This window comes from Acanthochromis polyacanthus, chromosome 16, assembly GCF_021347895.1.
Source record: "Acanthochromis polyacanthus isolate Apoly-LR-REF ecotype Palm Island chromosome 16, KAUST_Apoly_ChrSc, whole genome shotgun sequence".
Classification (NCBI taxonomy): Eukaryota; Metazoa; Chordata; class Actinopteri; family Pomacentridae; genus Acanthochromis; species Acanthochromis polyacanthus.
Genome location: NC_067128.1, coordinates 35,556,744 through 35,576,809, shown reverse-complemented (window position 1 = coordinate 35,576,809; position 20,066 = coordinate 35,556,744). Strand labels below are relative to the sequence as shown.

The 20,066-nt window shown below is 41.9% G+C and overlaps 3 protein-coding genes across 14 annotated transcripts in view; all 3 read left to right on the top strand.

Annotated features, from left to right (window-relative positions):
• The window catches only part of LOC110969995 (clathrin coat assembly protein AP180-like), a 190,244-nt gene that overhangs the window by 35,237 nt on the left and 134,941 nt on the right, over window positions 1-20,066 (top strand). For 11 of the 12 annotated variants that reach the window (XM_051936786.1, XM_051936787.1, XM_051936784.1 and 8 more), the window contains 3 exons: window positions 701-784; window positions 870-982; window positions 2,409-3,835. The exons of the other annotated variant lie outside the window; for it this stretch is intronic. In XM_051936786.1, coding sequence (XP_051792746.1) covers window positions 701-784; window positions 870-956 — 171 coding nt within the window. In that variant the 3' untranslated portion in view covers window positions 957-982; window positions 2,409-3,835. Of the gene's footprint in view, window positions 1-700; window positions 785-869; window positions 983-2,408; window positions 3,836-20,066 lie in introns of those variants that run through there. 12 annotated transcript variants of the gene reach the window in all.
• On the top strand, window positions 6,247-7,230 carry LOC110945538 (C-C chemokine receptor type 8-like). The gene has a single exon (XM_051936802.1). The coding sequence runs from the start codon at window positions 6,265-6,267 to the stop codon at window positions 7,183-7,185; it is 921 nt and encodes a 306-aa protein (XP_051792762.1). The 5' UTR covers window positions 6,247-6,264; the 3' UTR covers window positions 7,186-7,230.
• LOC110965370 (C-C chemokine receptor type 4-like) lies at window positions 13,964-14,941 on the top strand. Its single transcript, XM_022214388.2, has one exon. The coding sequence runs from the start codon at window positions 13,964-13,966 to the stop codon at window positions 14,876-14,878; it is 915 nt and encodes a 304-aa protein (XP_022070080.2). The 3' UTR covers window positions 14,879-14,941.

The following is a 20,066-nucleotide window of genomic DNA, read 5'->3' as shown; positions in this document are numbered from 1 at the left end:
TTTTTTACAGTCAACATGCAAATTCATATTTTTTCTTTGATTTTACCAGTAATTATGTTTAATTTAACAAAACAGGAAAAATCTGTAAAATAATAAATAGCTCAAAAACTACACTTAAAATATTTTTTTATTATTTTTTTTAACGTTAATTTCTGTAGTTTCTCCTGGAGAGAGATGAAGTGGAGAATAATGAGTTCAGAAGCTGCTGCTTGGATTCTTCTTTTTTTCACCTTCTTTTTCTTCCTCTTCTTCTTCTTTTCTTCTTCACCTTCTTCTTCTTCTTCTTCTTCATTTTCTTCTTCTTCCTCCTCGTCCTCTTCTTCTTCTTGGAGACCTCAGTTGCGTTTTTGGCAGATCTAACCTCCATCTAAAGGCCACCATCTTCCTCTCCTGCATGTTCTCACTGAGTTATCTGGCGTTGGGTTTGTGGTGTCCTCGTGTGCGTCTCGTTGTGGGTTTTTTTTGTGTATTTTTGTCGTATGTGTAGCGTCGTAACATCCCACCTCCTGCTCTCCACCCCCTCCTCTGTAGACCTCACCCATGGGTGCCAGCTTCTTCATGGTAAGACCACCAGTCCCATAGCCAGTAGGCTCTCTCTGGGCCTTACTGGGTATCTGATGGACGATGCTGCCTTTAGGTGGCGCTCTCGCTCCCCCCACACTCCAGATATCTGCTCTCACTGTGTGTTTCCATGTTTAAGGCTGGGGCACCAGGCGCCGGAGCTCCCATGATGCCGATGGCGAGGCCGGGCTTCCCAGCTGCCGGAGCGGCTCCCGGAGCCCCGGTAACGCCCCGCAGGACGAAAACTTGAAATAATGTCGCTCATTAAACGGCTCTGAAAGGAGTTCTGATTGAATGTGTGTCTACAGATGTCTCCTGGAGTGGCCCAGAGCCCTAGAAAGCCTCCACCGCCCAGGAACGCTCTGGACGACCTGAATATTAAGGATTTCATGTAGACTGATGGACCCAGAAACCCCCAAAGGTACAAACACACCTCTGCTTTACCGGAAGATTCACATTTGTCCATGAGGAGTCAAATATTCTACTAAACGCATCTCTACTTTACCCGAATATTCACATTTTACTTTCTACTTAAGGACATTTATCTAACAGCTTTTCCCAAGATGCAGCTTTAACATAATTTATAACCAGCTTTGAAAATATAACACAGATTTACAGTTTAGATGTTCCAACCGTTATGTCTTCTTCCTAATACCAGTGTGTCGTTGGGCTCAATTTTCAGATGATAATTAAAAAAAAAACATTCTAATATTATTATGTCTGTTGTTTTTGGCCTCATTTCTTTATTTTGTAAACTGTTTCTGTTATTTTTTTATTTTAAAAAATCATTTTGTTATCGACGTTTGTTATAGTCAAATGTTTAAATAATAAATTTATATATATGCAAATGTCAATAACAAAATGATTATTTAAATAGAAAATGCAAAAAATAGTAAAGATTTTAGATAAATCTAAGTTTTTAATTTTTAAATTTTTTTAAGATAAATGTATTTATTTCCGACATTTCAGATGATTTTGTAGATTTCATTTTTTATATGTGAAATTTTTTTTTACACTTTTTTGTGCAAATTGTTTTTTTTAACTAAATTTTAATAAATATAAATTAGCTAAGTTCATTTTGATAATTTTCATTAAAACATTTTGTTATTTATTGTAATGTTTTTATTTAATTTCAATGCATATTTTTGGATTATTTTATTATTCATTTATTATTTAAATATGTATCATCTGCTTTATTCCAAAGGCAGCGTGTAGCCGGGCTCACAATGAAGACAACATGTTTTTTAAGATTTAATAAAAATACAATTTTAATTTTGTTTTCTTTGTGAAGAGATTTAGACATTTGGGGGTTTTTTGTCATCGATTTTTTATTGAGAAAATCACAATACGCCTAAAGTATTAAACGGTAAAATATAACCATAACTGATGATTTTCTGTCATTTTTAATGAGATTTAGATATTTGTTGACTTTTTTTAGATCTTTTGACACTTTCTGACATAATTTCTTTATTTATCTTTCATTATTTTTATCTTTTTATTTATTAAAATTTGTATTTTAATCTGTTTTTGATCATTTGAATCAATTTTTTCATTTCCTTCCTGCTTCTTTAGACAGGCTCACATTTCAGGAGACTTTTTATATTTAATTTAATTATGACATTTCTTTAAATGCTGTCATTTTTAGATTATGGTGGTAATATTTTGTGATTTTTTTGTGTTTCAGTAAGCATTTTGTTACTTTTTATATATAATTTTTTTGCATTTTATGGCAGGTTAATTTACAAGCATTTCTCGGCTCTGATCGGCTCCTGGTTCAGAATTTTACTTCCTGCAGGACTTTCAGACGTGATCGAGTGCTTTTCCTGATGTGAATGTTTGCTCTGCAGGTTTGTCATTTGTGTCTGGAGCTCTGTGGATGTGGATGTCTGCACTTCCTGCCCTCCTTCCCCTTCAGCCAACCAGCCGTCATCTCTTCGTCCTCCGACCTTCCAGCTGTAAAATAAAAAAACAAAAAAACAAACAAAAAAAACCCTTCCTTATCTAATGTTGTAGCACAACTGTGAATGTGAACCCTAGATACAGAAAACAGAATTTGTGTGTGTGGGTGTGCGTGTACTTCAATGTTAACCTTTACTTAATATACTTACTTGGGGGGAAAAAACAAACAAAAAAAACAAACAAATAAATAAATGTGTATTTAGATTCATTCTGGAGTTCAGCTGATTGGAATGGTGGATTTGTGTCGGTTTTCTTTCTCCCAGACGAGGACTTTGTTGTTAAATGTGGATGTGTTCGGTGTAACTTCACTGGCCAACCCTCCCAGTCCCGGTCCAAGTCCCAGTCCCGGTCCCGGTCCCGGTCCCAGTCCCAGTCCCGGTCCGGTCCCGGCTCCGGCTCCGGCCCCGGTCCCAGTCCCGGTCCCGGTCCCGGTCCCGGTCCCGGTCCCGGTCCCGGTCCCAGTCCCAGTCCCGGTCCGGTCCCGGCTCCGGCTCCGGTCCCGGTCCCAGTCCCGGTCCCAGTCCCGGTCCCAGTCCCCCTGACTGTGTTTAACGTCCTTAAAGACTCGGTTGTTCCTGTATCCTCCCGCCTGGATCCAAATGCAAATCTGGACTTATTATCATCCTTGTGTGTTCATTTTTACTTTGTTTTTGTTTGTTTTTTTAGCATATGTTATTCTACCAAACATGCAAAAAAAATATCTGTGAACGGAGTCGACATATGCATTTTAGACTATTTTCGACGATAGATTAAACATATTTTCTTTATTTTGAGTGAATAAAATATCATATATTTTTAGTTACGTTAAATTATACGGTTGAAAACAAACAAAAAAAGCCAAGTAGAGCGATCAACCCTCCCCGGCTCTTTGTACATACCTCTGAATCTGTGGAAAGAGGCGGCGTGGTGTGGAAGCTGCTGCCCCCTGCTGGCGTGGAGTGAAACCGCGCCGGATTTATTCTCTCAAAGAGCTCCTTCCTCGGTGGAAAACGGAGAAGAAGAAAACAGGCAGCGTTAGTGATTCTGGGCTGGATGTTCTGTGTGTCGTTTATTTCCAAACAGTGACTGTATCTTAATCCATTGTGGCAAGTGTTGAACGAAAAATAAAGGCGACTGTGACACATGAAAACAAAAAGAACGTGGAGGAATAATGTTTGTTCATACCAGCGCTGTGGGTGATTTTTTTGGTTTCTTCTTTTTTTTGGTTCTTTTGGAGTTTCTTTTTTGGGTTTTTATGGACGGCATCATCCTCCCTCCCTCGACCCCACCTGCATGTGAGTCCAAATGAGATGCAATAAAAGACAAATACACCGATCCTCGTATCTCTGCTCTGCTTTTGTTTAAGAAAGGTTAGCTTTCCTCACTTTTTAGCAGCAATTATTGGCCTGTTTTTTGGTCAAGAAAACACCAAAAAAAACAGGCCAATAATTATAATATAATAATACTTACAGCACAAAGATGCTATTTTCTTTTTAAACATTGCAAAATACATTCTCCAACTTTGGAACTAATTTTGACCAGAGAGACGAAAGCAACAACTACAAAAAAATCAAAGAAAATAAAACAAAAAAAGTTAGAAATAATCGAATTTATCAAATATTAGTGGTGGGATGTGATTAAAGAAATTAATCTAATTAATTACAAGCTTTGAAATTAATCACAAATAATCCAAATTTTTTTTCAAATAGCACTATTTGACACAATAAGTAATTATTTTCAATTCAAATAAATTTTGTTTGATAGTTGAATCAATGAACAGACATGTACGTGTTTAGAATTTAAAACTTATAAAATTAATACAATTTTAAAATGGGACGTATAGAAAAAAAAGTGATTTGGATGATTTAAAGCCTGGATTTAGTTTAGTATTTTTTCCATTGTATGGCACATAACGAAAGCATCAGTAGTTCAAGGATTTCATGTGGACAACCATTTACCTGCTGAACATTTCACAACTCCAAATGGTTGCCTTTAAAAATGATGCCCGTCTTATTTTGTGGTATTTTTATCTCTTAAAATATTTGGTATCTTGTGAAAGACAATTGCACGTAATGCTGAAACATTAGGTTAAGGAGGCAATTCCTCCTGTTTCTGTTGTGGGTCTGTTTTGGAATCCAACTCTCCTAGATGACAACTACTTTGGTGGTATTTCAAGTTTATTTTGTTGACCTAGCTAACATTCAACAGCTAGAATAGAATGTCAACAGCTAGTAAGTATTATACATATTTCTTTCTTACCAATAAAGTTTCGTCAGGTTAAGGTGACATACACTATACTGGCAAAAGTATCAGCTCACCCATCCAAATAACCAGAATCAGGTGTTCCAATCACTTCCATGGCCACAGGTGGATCATATCAAGCACCTGGCATGCAGACTGCTTTTACAAACATTAGTGAAAGAACGGGTCGCTCTCAGGAGCTCAGTGAATTCCAGCGTGGAACTGTGATAGGATTCCACCTGTGCAACAAATCCAGTCGTGGCATTTCCTTGCTCCTAAATATTCCACAGTCAACTGTCAGCTGTGTTATAAGAAAGTGGAAGTGTGTGGGAACGACAGCAGCTCAGCCACCAAGTGGTCGGCCACGTAAACTGATGGAGCGGGTCAGAGGATGCTGAGGAGCATAGTGCCAAGAGGTGGCCAACTTTCTGCAGAGTCAATCGCTACAGACCTTTAAACTTCATGTGGTCTTCAGATTAGCTCAAGAACAGAGCTTCAGCAGAGAGCTTCATGGAATGGGTTTCTATGGCCGAGCAGCTGCATCCAAGCCGTACATCACCAAGTGCCGTGAATGAAACAGAATTACATGACACAGTCTGATGCAGCAATGATGAAAATGTGGGTCGTTCAAGTAGTGTCAGTGTTACCGTTTGTCATTTGTTTCTTCTCTTCCCCCTCACTGACCACATACTAACCCCAACATCACTTCCTCAGTGCACAACATTATCAGCAACCCTGCAGCATATAACAGTTCAACTCCACTGTGGCGACATTTAACACATCCTCCTCTTCTCCTGGATATATATCCTCTCCTCATTTGGTTCCTGCAGTGCTGCTGTCCATCTGCTTCCTGCTGGGAGTTCCTGGAAACATCGCTGTGCTTCTTCTCAGACCCAACTTTCAGCATCTGTCCAGCCTGAGCCAGAGTTTGATGCTGAATCTGGCTTTTTCTGACCTGCTCTGTCTGCTGACCCTCCCGCTGTGGATTTACATGTTTCTCTACAGTTGGAGCTTCGGCCTGGAAGCCTGCAAGCTGATGGTGTACCTAATGTACTGCAGCATTTATGGCAGCCAGCTGACTGTGATGATGCTGGCCGTCCAGCGCTACCTGCTGGTTGTGCGAAGGAAGAAGTTTTTCTTTTTGTGTGGATTTCTGATGTCGCATGCACATTTGTGAGTTTACATGTATGTGCAAGACAATATTCACGTATGTGTAGTGAAGTATTTAACTTTGGGTTAAACAGCTTCTCATAGCAACTACATGTACAGTCATTGTTCATGCTTTATGCATGTTTAGTTTTGACTTCCATGGTGTTGTTGTGATGATATATTTATGCTGTTTATGAAACAGAATTTCAAGACAAAGAATTATATGGCACAGAGTGATGCAACAACCACAAAAACATGTGATGCTATAGTAGTATCAGTATTACTATCATTTGCTCCTCCTCTTATCTCAAATTGACCACATTCTTGTATCAGCATCACTTCCTCAGTGAACAACATTACCAGCAACCCTGCAGCATGGAGCAGCTCAACTGCACTATGGTGGAATCTAACACGTCCTCTTCTTCTCCTGAATACCAACCTGATGTGGTCCCAGCAGTGCTGCTGTCCATCTGCTTCCTGCTGGGAGTTCCTGGAAACATCACTGTGCTTCTTCTCAGACCCAGCTTTCAGCATCTGTCCAGCCTGAGCCAGAGTTTGATGCTGAATCTGGCTTTTTCTGACCTGCTCTGCCTGCTGATGCTCCCATTGTGGATTTACAGTTTTTTCTACAGCTGGACCTTCGGCCTGGAAGCCTGCAAGCTGATCACGGCCCTCGTGTATTGCAGCGTTTATGGCAGACAGCTGACTGTGACGATGCTGGCCGTCCAGCGCTACCTGCTGGTTGTGCACCTGAAGAAGTTCCTACATCTTAGAGGGAAGAGGCTGCTGGTTCTGCTCTGGCTGGTTGCAGCGCTGCTGTCCATCCCATATTTAGTGCTTTCACGGCCGATCACAGATCAGGACTGGACACGCTGCAAGCGTCACTACCCCTCTGATGCACAGAGGGTGCCTGAACTGATGATAGAAATCCTGGTACTATTCATTTCACTTTCTTTTGTGGCGTTTGCTTACATCCAAGTCCGCAGAAAGGTGAACCAGGCGGCATTTTTCAACAACCCCCAGACAAACAGACTGGTTACCAGCATCATTGTGACCTCTTTTGTCCTGTGGGTGCCGTATCTCACTGTGAATATGCTGGGTATCGTTGCCATTTCTCTGAACAACAAGAGTTTGTTGAATTTTTGCACAGATGCCTGGAAAATTGTTGCAGCTGTAACATTTGTGAACAGCTGCCTGAATCCCCTCCTGTATGCATTTGCTTCTTACAAAATGCGCCAAACAACCACAACAAATAATGCAGCTCCTGTCACTACAGATGAAGAGCTACAAGAATGATATCACCAAGATCAAACCAACAGTTTCTGCTCAACTATCTCTGTTTTGCCTGATTTTCTCCAATAATGTGTCAATATTTTCAAAGATGTTTGTGAAAATTAAGCTTGATCTATCAAATACTTTCTAAGATGAAATTTCCACAGACTGTTGCATAATTTCAGTGAATGTCTGAACAGCAATATTTCAGAAATGATTAAAAATAAAAGCCTGAAAGCCTTCCACTGTTATTTGTCATCATGTCATTGATTCAGAATCTGCAATATTGGACAAGAAGATCAATGATCTCTGATTATGGGTGAGCTGAAATGTGGAAATGGTAAAATCATGAAATTCATGAAGAGTTCCATCTTTGAGCTCAAAACACTGAAAATCTAGTAATAATACAGAAGATAACTAGTGATATCTTCTGAACCATATATAGCTTCAATTTCACAATAATACAAAACAGAATGTCAAAAAAAATTGTAAAATAAAACACTTGGCCACAGAAATGATATTAAAGTATTTTTGGTTGATCTTTAACAACTGATTGAGTAGTCTGACAGGTTGTAACTCTGAAACTAAAATATTGCTTGATAGTCTGATCCAAGTAGAACAGAGTTCTGCAGTTTCAAATTGGTTCTTCAAATAGAACCATAGTTGCATTCAAAAAAATATTTTCAGCTGCTTCGGACGGAGATGAAGATGAAATGTTTTAGGGAACTTAAAGAACTGAGAGGTTATATCAGTTCAAAGATCTAATTTCTAATGAAACCTAATGATGTAGTTCTTTCTATTTCCACTGAGCTGTGGATGGTTTGGTGTGAAGAGGAAAAACATGTTTACCAAAGAAAGTTCATGAGAAACGCTGTGATGCTGATTATTTCTGACGACAGTCTGGTTATGTTGGTGGACCTTTAATATAAGAAAGAACTGTCTTCTATGCACGTGTCTCTGGGTTTCAGCACATCTTGTGTGGAAAGTTTCGCAATTAACACCAGACATTGTGGTCCATTGCAGTTGGGACAGGATGTTGATCAAAGCAAGAGATAATAATTTTGGTTAATGAAGGAAGTGATGCATCTCCGGTCCTGACCGGAATAATACACTCTTGGGGATTCTCACTCGCTTCCGTAAGGAACCTGTGGCGGTAGCAGCAGATATAGAACAAATGTTCTACTGCTTCAAAGTCTGTCAGGAACACCGCAATTTCTTACGTTTCCTCTTGTTCGAGGATAATGACCCGGCCAAAAAGACCACAGAATACCGCATGACTGTACACGTATTTGGCAATAGCCCTTCTCCTGCTGTCACTATATACAGCTTGAGAAGGACTGCTCTACAAGGTCAGGAAGAACATGGCACAGAGGCAAAACAGTTCGTTCTCAGGAACTTTTATATCGATGACCGACTTACCTCTTTTCCCACGGATGATGACGCTATCCAAGTCCCGAAAAAGACCAAAGAAATGTTAGCTGACTCAAATATCCGACTGCACAAGATTGCCTCTAACCATGACACAGTGATGACATTTCCCTCTGAGAAACGTGGAAAGGGGCTGAAAGACCTAGAGTTGGGAGTGAATCCTTTACCCCTGCAGAGAAGCTTAGGTCTCAACTGGCACCTTCATATTTTTTTTTAACTTCTGTGTCTCACGAGAGGAGAAGCCATTTACCCGTAGAGGTATTCGCTCCACAGTCAACAGCATATTCGATCCGCTGGGGTTTGTGGCTCCAATAACCATATAAGGCAAGGCTCTAGTCAGAGAACTATGTACTAAGCCTTGTGAATGGGATGCCCCAATGCCCGCTGAAAAAGAGACTCAGTGGAAGTCTTGGAGAGACTCACTCCCAGCACTTGAGCAACTTCCCATACCAAGGCCATATCTACCCATTTCCTTGCTCTCCACACAGCACAGGGAACTATGTGTCTTCTCTGACGCATCCACCATGGCTATCTCAGCGGTGGCCTATCTCAGAGCAGTTGACGATAAAGGGCACAGTCACGTAGGATTCTGCATGGGGAAATCCAAATTAGCACCACGTCACATCCATTCTGTGCCCCGGCTGGAGCTTTGTGCAGCCGTGCTGGCTGTTGAGTTAGCCGACATGTTAATAGCTTCTGAAGCGCTGCTTGGTTCACACAGATTCCAACGCTTTTCCAGCTGGAAGCTACTTACTGATTTTTGTTGTCATTTCCTCCTTTTCTTTTCCTTCGAACATTGCTGCCATCACTTCAGTCATACACTCTTATTATTTCTCCATCAGAGAATGGCTTCTTATGTTTGGCCAACACCCACGACACTCTGAGTGAGCACTCCGTTGCAATTTGTTGTTGTGTCATAGATTTAACAATAACCTTGCTTGACTCTTGATATGACTGTTTCAACCTGTTAATTTCTCACCTTCTCAGTTCTGATTTAGGAGGAAACTTCTCTTCAAAAGAGCTGTGCTCTTTAACATAATGGCGTTTCACATTTTCACTTTTTATCAGAGCAACCGTCTTTAAGCATATTTAGCACATAGGTTTGGTACTTGCAGGGGGTAAAATGGACGCATATTTGTCAGTCCATTCCTCATTGAAACGGCGATTTTCATTGTCCACTTTTCTTCTCTTTGTCAACTTTGAGCATGCCATTTTGTTAGATTCGGTCTTCTACTGGTGGCATGTAAACAGAGTGCAAAGTGCCGGGTACGACTCGTGTTTTACACTGCTGCGGTCCGTCCAGTCTAGCTAGCAGCATGCACGCTCTCTCAGCCAATCAGCGCATCGTTGTCATAGAGATGACAGCCCATAATATCCTGTCACCCAGGCAACAGCCAATCAGCGATCGGCTCACACACATGCACACACACACACACAGCACAGAGCGCATGCAGTGATTGGATACAACAGAAGCGGGAACATGAGAGCTATTTGACGAAAAATGAAACAGAATTTAGCGATAGAATAGCAGCGCATAGCGATAGATCGGCGATTAATGCAAATAATATATGTTAAAAAAAAGATTTTTTTTCGTTTTTTTTTGTTGAAAAGTGCCATTTGCCCTGGGTCCACAGTGAGGTGTGCCGCCGTCCAGTCGTGGACCGCGGTCCGCTAATTGAGGACCCCGGCTCTACAGGAAAGAGTTTTCTTTTCACTGAAGCACAGGTGTTTAACAAACCTGTTAAGTGCATGTGTTCCCTTCTTTCTTGAATCTGTTTGCTTATGCAAAATGAAATGCAATTAATATATATTAAAAATGAACGTATCTTAATTGTGATTAATTAAAATTAATCCACATCAGATCTGTGATAAATCTGATAAAAATTTTTAACTGTTTCACAGCACTAATTTGAACTAAACAAGAACTTAACCAATGCAGGAAAGGAAAACCTAACAGGGGGGGAAACTAAACCAAATCTATCATAAAATAAGCCACACAACAAAATCTACAAAACACACAGCTAAACTAAAAAACAAACAGGAATAAACTGTTTGTTTTTTTTTTTAGTTTAGCTGTGTGTGTTTAGCTGTGTTGCTGCCCCCGCGACCCGGCCCCGGATAAGCGGAGGAAAATGGATGGAAATGGATGGATGGAATAAACTGAACCAGGCAACAAAACAGAGTACTTACAAAAGCAGGGAAACTAAGCTGAAAGTTAAGTGGGCGACCCATGTACAGGAGCTGGTCCCCGACGCAGCGGCCTGGGTTCGATTCCCGCTCACTGCCCTTTGCTGCATGTCTTCCCCCCACACTTCTCCCTGATTTCCTGTCTGTCTCCATTGCACCTGTCTAATAAAGGCAAAAAAAACATGAACAGAATCAAACTCAAACAGCATAAATGTTCTCACTGCAGGTTGGCATTCAGAAAAATCAGCTCCCTGAGCTTGGATGGGCTGATAGCATTTCTTCTTTTGGTAAGTACAGGCGTGTCATTGGGAAATTACCAAATAAGTGAATCCTTGGAAGCGAGGGAGCGGAGTGACCGGGGGGGTAAGAAACTTTTGAAATTTAAAGGCTGAAATGATGCATTCTAGTGAACTCTGACACCTAGAATTCTTTAAACATGAAGGCTTAAAAAAATGTCTGTATGGGACCTTCTAGGCACCCCCCAAAAACAGCACAAAGTCATGTTAATGTGATGAAACCAAATATTTATACTGGATTCAAATTTGAATGAGCCACATGAAGTCATCACTATGTGTGCTTTCCGATCGACCATGGGAGTGAGCCTCTTCTGTTGAGGAACTTGTGGGGCAATGCCACTGGGTTGTTGCACGTACACACTACTGATCCCGTATGTTAGGGTGACCATACGTCTTCTTTTGCCCGGACATGTCCTCTTTTGAGAGGCTGTCCGGCCTGTCCGGCCGGTGTTTATAAAGTCCTTCAAATGTCCGGGTTTTTGAACTGAAATTTTTTCGCGCACGAGCTGGAAGTGTGTCCTCTTTTCAGAGAAACAGAATATGGTCAGCCTACTGTATGTTTGGTCCTGTTGTCGCGTCTCTTCCCTCCGTCGGGGGAAAAAATTGCTGGGCATTTGGTGGTTAGAGCGCTTTTTGTACAATTTCCTGGCATGATTTTTCGTTTTCATGTGGTCTATCAGCGCTTGGCATCCTATGTCGCTGTATTTTGTCTCATCGTCGCACACCATGCACCTCGCTTTCCCAGCTACATTTAACTTTCGATAATGCTCTCCAATCGTTTTTTCCAACTCGTGCTTTTGGTGTGTAAGCTTCATGGATTTCGCCAACCACTCCCAATTCCACTTGACGCGACACCCATCGTCCACTTCCCTTGCTCTATTCTCCTCTTTCCTGTCAATAATTCTAGCCGTATTCCTCTTTCTCCCTGTCCTCCTTCTTCCCGCGACCACACAAACTGCCTTCCACTCTCGTAAAGTGGTAGTTCTCGGGTTACCGAATTTGAACACGATGTACGTGAAAGTAAACATTGCAAGCCAGCGCACTGCTGACAACTACGTGCGATCCAACCCGATACCCCTTACACCCCATATTTTTTTTCTCATCGAATTTGGGCGATTCACGTTGGGTCTCAGCATTGATACCTCGATACGCGAATTTTCGCGGATCCGCGACCAAATAACGTGCCTGTAAGTATCTGCCCTGTTTCTGAGAAGATTCTCTCAGATGAACAGAAGTCATCTCCCCTCCATCAGTTGGAGAAGACTGAAGCCTCGGCCTACCTCCAGCTCAGTGGGTCATCTGCTGGTTGGATGTTGGGCTCCTCTAGATATGATCTCACCTCCATCACAGCATCTCCTGCAGCTCTTCCATCAAAGAGGCTCCACACAGCAGAAGTTTGAGGTTCCTGCTCCACTTGGTCCTCTAATGGTGGAGGTGTCAGGCTGCTGCTGCCGCTCTGATTCTCTGAAGTGTCTCATCAATGGCTCTGTTGTCACTGAAGGACTCTGCTGTTCAAATGTTTGGACACTATTCATGGTTTCCACACAGTTTCCAAAACTCCTGCACTCTTTTTGCAAAAGACTGAAAACGTTTTCTGCTCATTTGAACACACTTTTTCATTCATAGCACACATTTTTCAAAAAGTGAACACTAGGGAGCAGAAGTGGGACACTGTTCCAACACTGCTGTCACAATTAACACAAGTCAAAACTGAAAACACTTTTGGCAATGAGCTGCACACTATAAAACCTGCTGGGAGTCAGAGTCAGCTGTTCAGAATGTAATCTGTTGTTGAGGTCAGCAGATGGTCGGGATGGTGCATAAAGTCAATAGTTTCAGGTTTATTGTGGTTTACTTTACATGGTGTGTATATGTTGTTTGTCTCTTCAGTGACATGTCTATACTGGAACAATACAAACAGTCAGAAATGTTCTGAGAAAACTGTAAGAAATCTAACGCATAATTCTGCTTCACAAGTGCTGGTAAAATTATAGAAAGTGAACATGACTGACTTTTTCTGTGTTTTGTGTGTGTTTTGACCTGTCGTGTCTTAATGGTGACAGCAGTGTTGGAACAGTGCCCCACTTCTGCTCCCTAGTGTTCACTTTTTGAAAAATGTGTGCTATGAGTGAAAAAGTGTGTTCAAATGAGCAGAAAACGTTTTCAGTCTTTTGCAAAAAGAGTGCAGGAGTTTTGGAAACTGTGTGGAAACCATGAATAGTGTCCAAACATTTGAGAGCAGAGTCCTGTTTTTGAGAAATGTGAGCAGTGAACGGAGTTTAAGGTCCGAAAAACTAACTTACTCTTGTTTTACAGAGAGTCTTTTTATTTTTGTAAATTCTTGACACGTGTCATGCACATTTGTGAGTTTACATGCACGTGCTTGATAATATTCATATCGGTGCAAGTGAAGTATTTAACTTTGGCCTAAACAGATTCTCATGGCATCTTTCTTTCTTTCTTTCTGTTTATTTGAAAAAGGACAGCGTGCAGTTACATTAAAAAGATGGCTGCACCAGATTTAGCATCATGCTAATTTCCATCTGTAGTCCTTGAAATAAATATGAGCTAAATTTCTCTGCCCTCTCGAGCAGTGTGTGCCTGTTCTTCTACATGTACAGTTATTTTTCATACTTAATGCATGTTTAGTTTTGACTTCCATGGTGTTGTGATGACACGGTATTTTTGCTGTGTCTGAAACAGAATTACATGACACAGCGTGATGCAGCAATGATGAAGACGTGTGACATTCAAGTTGTATCATTATTACCATTTGTCATCTGGTCCTCTTTGATTGAATCAAAAGATGACACTCCCCTTCCCCTTCACTGATCACATACTTGTATCAGCATCACTTCTTCAGCGCACAACATTACCAGCTACCCTGCAGCATGGAGCAGCTCAACTCCACTATGGTGGAATTTAACACGTCCTCTTCTTCTCCTGAATACCAACCTGATGTGGTCCCTGCAGTGCTGCTGTCCATCTGCTTCCTGCTGGGAGTTCCTGGAAACATCGCTGTGGTTCTTCTCAGACCCAACTTTCAGCATCTGTCCAGCCTGAGCCAGAGTTTCATGCTGAATCTGGCTTTTTCAGACCTGCTCTGCCTGCTGATGCTCCCACTGTGGATTTACACTTTACTCGACAGTTGGACCTTCGGCCTGGAAGCCTGCAAGCTGATGGCGTACCTCCTGTACTGCAGCATTTATGGCAGCCACCTGACTGTGACGATGCTGGCCGTCCAGCGCTACCTGCTGGTTGTGCGCCTTAAGAAGTTCCTACATCTTGGAGGGAAGAGGCTGCTGGTTCTGCTCTGGCTGGTTGCAGCGCTGCTGTCCATCCCTGCTTTAGTGTTTCAGGAGTTGAGCACGGATGAGAACTGGTCAGAATGTGTGCGTATCTACTCCTCTGATGCCCAGAGTGGGGCTTCACTGCTGACTGAATCTGTGGTAGGATTCATTTTACTTTCTGTCCTGGCGTTTGCTTACATCCAGGTCCGCAGAAAGGTGAACCAGTCGGCATTTTTCAACAACCCCCAGACAAACAGACTGGTTACCAGCATCATTGTGACCTCTTTTGTCCTGTGGGTGCCATATCTCACTGTGAATGTGCTGGGTGTCATTGCCATTTCTGTAGAAAACAAGAGCTTGTGGGAGTTTTTAGAACAAACCTGGGGAATTGCTGTAGCTGTAACATTTGTGAACAGCTGCCTGAATCCAGTCCTGTATGCATTTGCTTCTTACAAAATGCGTCAAACAACCACAACAAATAATGAAACTGCTGAAGATGAAGAGCTACAAGAATGATTTTACCAAGATCAAACCAACAGTTTCTGATCAACTATCTCTGCTTTGCCTGATTTTCTCCAATAATGTATAAATATTCTCAAAGATGTTTGTGAAAATTAAGCTTGATCTATCAAATACTCTCTGAGGTGAAATTTCCACAGACTGTTGCATAATTTCAGTGTATGTTTGAACAGCAATATTTCAGAAATGATTAAAAATAAAAGCCTGAAAGCCTTCCACTGTTATTTGTCATCATGTCATTGATTCAGAATCTGCAATATTGGACAAGAAGATCAATGATCTCTGATTATGGGTGAGCTGAAATGTGGAAATGGTAAAATCATGAAATTCATGAAGAGTTCCATCTTTGAGCTCAAAACACTGAAAATCTAGTAATAATACAGAAGATAACTAGTGATATCTTCTGAACCATATATAGCTTCAATTTCACAATAATACAAAACAGAATGTCAAAAAAATTGTAAAATAAAACACTTGGCCACAGAAATGATATTAAAGTATTTTTGGTTGATCTTTAACAACTGATTGAGCAGTCTGACAGGTTGTAACTCTGAAACTAAAATATTGCTTGATAGTCTGATCCAAGTAGAACAGAGTTCTGCAGTTTCAAATTGGTTCTTCAAATAGAACCATAGTTGCATTCAAAAAAATATTTTCAGCTGCTTCGGACGGAGATGAAGATGAAATGTTTTAGGGAACTTAAAGAACTGAGAGGTTAGATCAGTTCAAAGATCTAATTTCTAATGAAAACTAATGATGTAGTTCTTTCTATTTCCACTGAGCTGTGGATGGTTTGGTGTGAAGAGGAAAAACATGTTTACCAAAGAAAGTTCATGAGAAACGCTGTGATGCTGATTATTTCTGACGACAGTCTGGTTATGTTGGTGGACCTTTAATATAAGAAAGAACTGTCTTCTACGCACGTGTCTCTAGGTTTCAGCACATCTTGTGTGGAAAGTTTAGCAATTAACACCAGACATTGTGGTCCATTGCAGTTGGGACAGGATGTTGATCAAAGCAAGAGATAATAATTTTGGTTAATGAAGGAAGTGATGCATCTCTGGTGATACAGATATAGAGTGGTTAATTGTCTGCAGAAGTATGACGGCTGCTGCACCAAGCCGGAAAGAGTATCTTTTACTGTATGGCTGGAAAAAAAAACTGCTGGTCTAACCTGTTTCAGGCAATTAATAATTTTGTGTGCCGTAGGTTTGGGCTGATTTCAGAGTTTTAGACTTGGAGTTTTTGCTGATTTCAGTCACATTTTGCTGAAAGATCCGTGAGAACTCTGTTCACAATTTTTCTACTATTCATTTTGCTTTATTAGCATAAAAAAATTGATTCACATGATACTGCCAAAGCATTGATGATGGTGTAATAAAATGTATAACGTGGACTAAACAAATTAAATGAAAATGTAAAAATTCCAAGAGAATGTCAGAAAAAAGGGAAAACCATAAATATATGTGTGTGTGTCTGTGCCATAGGTCAGTATAGTCGTCATATTCAGTCAGTGATTGTTTCTATGAAACTTCACGTATGGCGCTCTAAGTGCACAAACCAAATGTGTCAGTGGGGAGTAGTCTGAGAACCAGAGCGCTGGAGGCCGGCGGTGGACAAGACGGGGACCCTCGGATGGCCGGACTGAGAACCAGTGAAAGAGGAATCCCTCAGGTACAGAGGTGGCCACTGAGGGCGGATGCTCAGAGCCGGGGTTTTGTCACCTCCTGGCCATTAAATTTGTCCACTGGCTCCGGCACAACAGGCCAGAGAATTTGTCGACAGAATGGGGCAGAACAATCCTTTTGCCATAGATAAGATTCATCGGCTTACTATGTCATTACAGTCTCTAGGCTAGGGAATTTGTCAGCTGACTCTGACAGTAAAGTCTCTTGGCCGGGGGAATTGTCTATTGACTCTGATGCAACAGTCTCTTAGCCAAGGGAATTGCCAGCAAACTCCGCCAAGTCCCAGCACATGGCAGCATCAGCCGCTTTGATTAAGTCAGGCAGCGTCGACCCCCACAGACACAGGTGAGAAGGCGTCGACCAACTTGGGAACAGGTGAGGCGGTGTTGAGCACCTCAGAGATGGCCAGGATGTAGGACCAGTGCAGAGGGACCCCAGCAGTGTTCGTTGGCGTAGGTCCCAGCATCGTTGTAATCCAGGTTCTGAGCCTTCTTCCATTCTCCATATAAACAAAGAAAAGACTCCAAGTAACCATACGACTCATCAAAAAATATGTCCTGGGGGAAACTGGCTCCGAGACGGAGTCTGTGTCTGCTGGGTTCTTTTTTGGCTAAACCTTACTGTCACTGGGGGCAAATCTGAGAACCCAAGCCCTGACACAGACAACAGGCAGAGTATACAATTTTTTTTCTCCAAAAGTCAATGTCCATTTTAAAAAAAAGGTAAACAACAAAACTAAATTAAACAAAACAAGACAGACACTCACAGGACCAGTACTAAACCTATCCTCATGCAAAAGAAGGTAAAACTGCAAAATTAGAAAAACTCAACAAACCCTTCAAGAGGGGAATTAAAAAATTGACAGAACATAAACTATCTAAACTAACAAAACGGCGTACTTACTAAACAGAAACTAAATCAAAGGGAAGAGTGGCAGGCAGGGTCATGGAATCCGGGAACTTGCGTGAGCCGAAGCATAGCCGGCAGCAGGCAAGGTGGGCTTGGACCGATGAGTGCGCCGCCGAAGCATGGCCGAAGTAAAGCCAGAGTGGGACCAACAGCAGGCAGGCAGGGTCGGGATGGCGAGTGTTTCGCCAGTGCAGGTCCGCCAAGATGCAGCTTTGGGGCAACAGGCTGGAGACGGATGGAGGACCGGCAGGAATCCATGGGTATGACTGTCTAAGGTCTGGCAGAGAGTGAATGCACGAACTGGGCTTTTATTACAAGACGTGTGATTGAGTGCAGGTGAGTCAATCACTGCAGCCATCTCCAATCACTGGAATCAGCGGGATGCAAGCAGAGCAGATTTGACAGGAGAGAGAGAGAGAAGATCGAAAAGCAAGAGGGAGACAGGCAGACAGATGCAGAAGAAGGGAGAATGAGGGAAAAGGACAGAGGTTAGAGCAGGGATCATGACAAAATGGACTGATGTGTTGTTGAGGTGAAGGAATCATCCTCTCTGATGCTCAAGTAAATTCTGAGATCAAAACAGATTTTGCCTCAAAGCTGCAGCATGTAGATGTTAGTTTATTCAGCCAGTCTGTCTGTGGTCTGAAATTAAATATGTAACTCAGCTGGTGTATTAAAACCAGTTAACCAGACATCATAAGCAGCTCTGACAGTCAGTCTAAATGTATAGGTAGCCCACTGATGCTTGTGTGATTGCTGTTTGAATAGAAAACTAGCCAGACGTCTCCAGGTAACATTTCAGTTATCCAGTGGAGGTATTGGTGAGGAACCTGCATGCATGTCTGGACTCTGAAATAATGTTTCTCAGGATATTGAAATTATAACTGTCTTAGCATGTTATAGGAGACATCCGATTACAGAAAACTAATAATGAAAAGGTTAAATAAGTGTTTGCATTGGAGTGAATCCAATCACAGGAGTGACTATCTGTCTTCACTGTTTCACAACAGACAGACATGAAAAACCACTGAAGGAAGGATAAAGATTGGAGACTGTTCTGCACTGGTTGTAGAAATGGAACTGTTGAAGCAGTACCTACTGATGTCCAGGCAGAACAATCCAGCTCCTACATTGTAAGGGTTTTTAATCTACTACAAACTGGTTTTCATTACGTCATTGAAGGACACAAATCACAATAAATACACAATGTGATGTCTTATCTCTGAAACTGGATGGGTAATGAACGGGCTTTTGTACTTTAATGGTCAAGTATTTAATATGCCGTGAGATGGTAAGCCCTGGGCTGTTAAGGTTCAACTATCATCCAGAAAAGTATTGGGCCTGGAAGGCATCTTTCCAGAGTTCTATGGAAGACTTAAACCTGACATCAAGGGAAGAGCTTGATCTGCTGTGTAAATGGCTCGGACCAAAATCATCCGAGCACAAGAAGAGAATCCGGGCAGTCCACATCCATGACGCAGCAGCAGGGGTGAGCATGGTATGGCAAAGGCTAGAAGAATGCTACGGTTCACCGGAGGCAATAGAAAACGCACTTCTTAAGAAAGTTGATGATTTTCCAAAAATCTCAAAACGAGAAAATCGAAAGCTGAGACAGCTGGGAGACATTCTCTTAGAACTTGAAGCTGCCAGAACAGATGGATTCTTACCTGGTCTCAATTACCTGGACACATCCAATAGCATTACTCCAATAGTCCAAAAGCTGCCATACTCCCTACATGACAAGTGGGTCTCTCTAGCATCCCGGTACAAGGAAAGTCACCGGACGTCTTACCCACCTTTCTCCATCTTTGTAAAGTTTGTTTGTGATCAAGCCAAAACACTCGACGACGCAAGCTTTGCTGCACTCACAGGTGGTTCGAGCATAGGAAAGGCAAAGCATTCCTTTAAACACAACGTGAGAACACCCATCTCCGTCAGAAAGACAGAGGTCTCAGTATATTCTGACAGCAGCTGTGACAACCCCCTAGAAAAAAAGAATGGCTGACCCAGACAAACAATGCCCGCTCCATAACAAACCACACCTCCTTAGAAAGTGTCGTGGTTTTAGGAGCAAATCCTTGGATGAGAGAAAAGCCTATCTTAGAGAGAAGAAGATTTGCTATAGGTGCTGTGCATCATCCAGTCACTTAGCCAAAGACTGTGAAACAAGTGTTCAGTGCAGACAATCCAATAGTCACGGCCACCCTACCGCACTACATCCAGGCCCGGCTCCGTGGATAACTGAGACCTCTGTAACGCTGAGAGACCAAGGCGGGGAGCAGGGAGAAGGAACCTCCCAAGCTGTCACGTCAAAATGCACCGCTATTTGTGGAACCACAGCCGGGTCAAGATCGTGCTCCAAGATCTGCCTTGTCAGAGTTTATCCAGTGGGACAGAGAGAGAGAGCTATCAATGTCTATGCTGTTCTGGATGAGCAGAGCAATAAGTCTCTGGCAAGAACTGAACTTTTTGAACTGTTTGGTATGGCAGAAGGCACGGCAGCATACACCCTTGAAACCTGTTCAGGGGTCACTGAAACCACAGGCCGACGAGATAACAACTTCATCATAGAGTTGTTCGATGGCAAA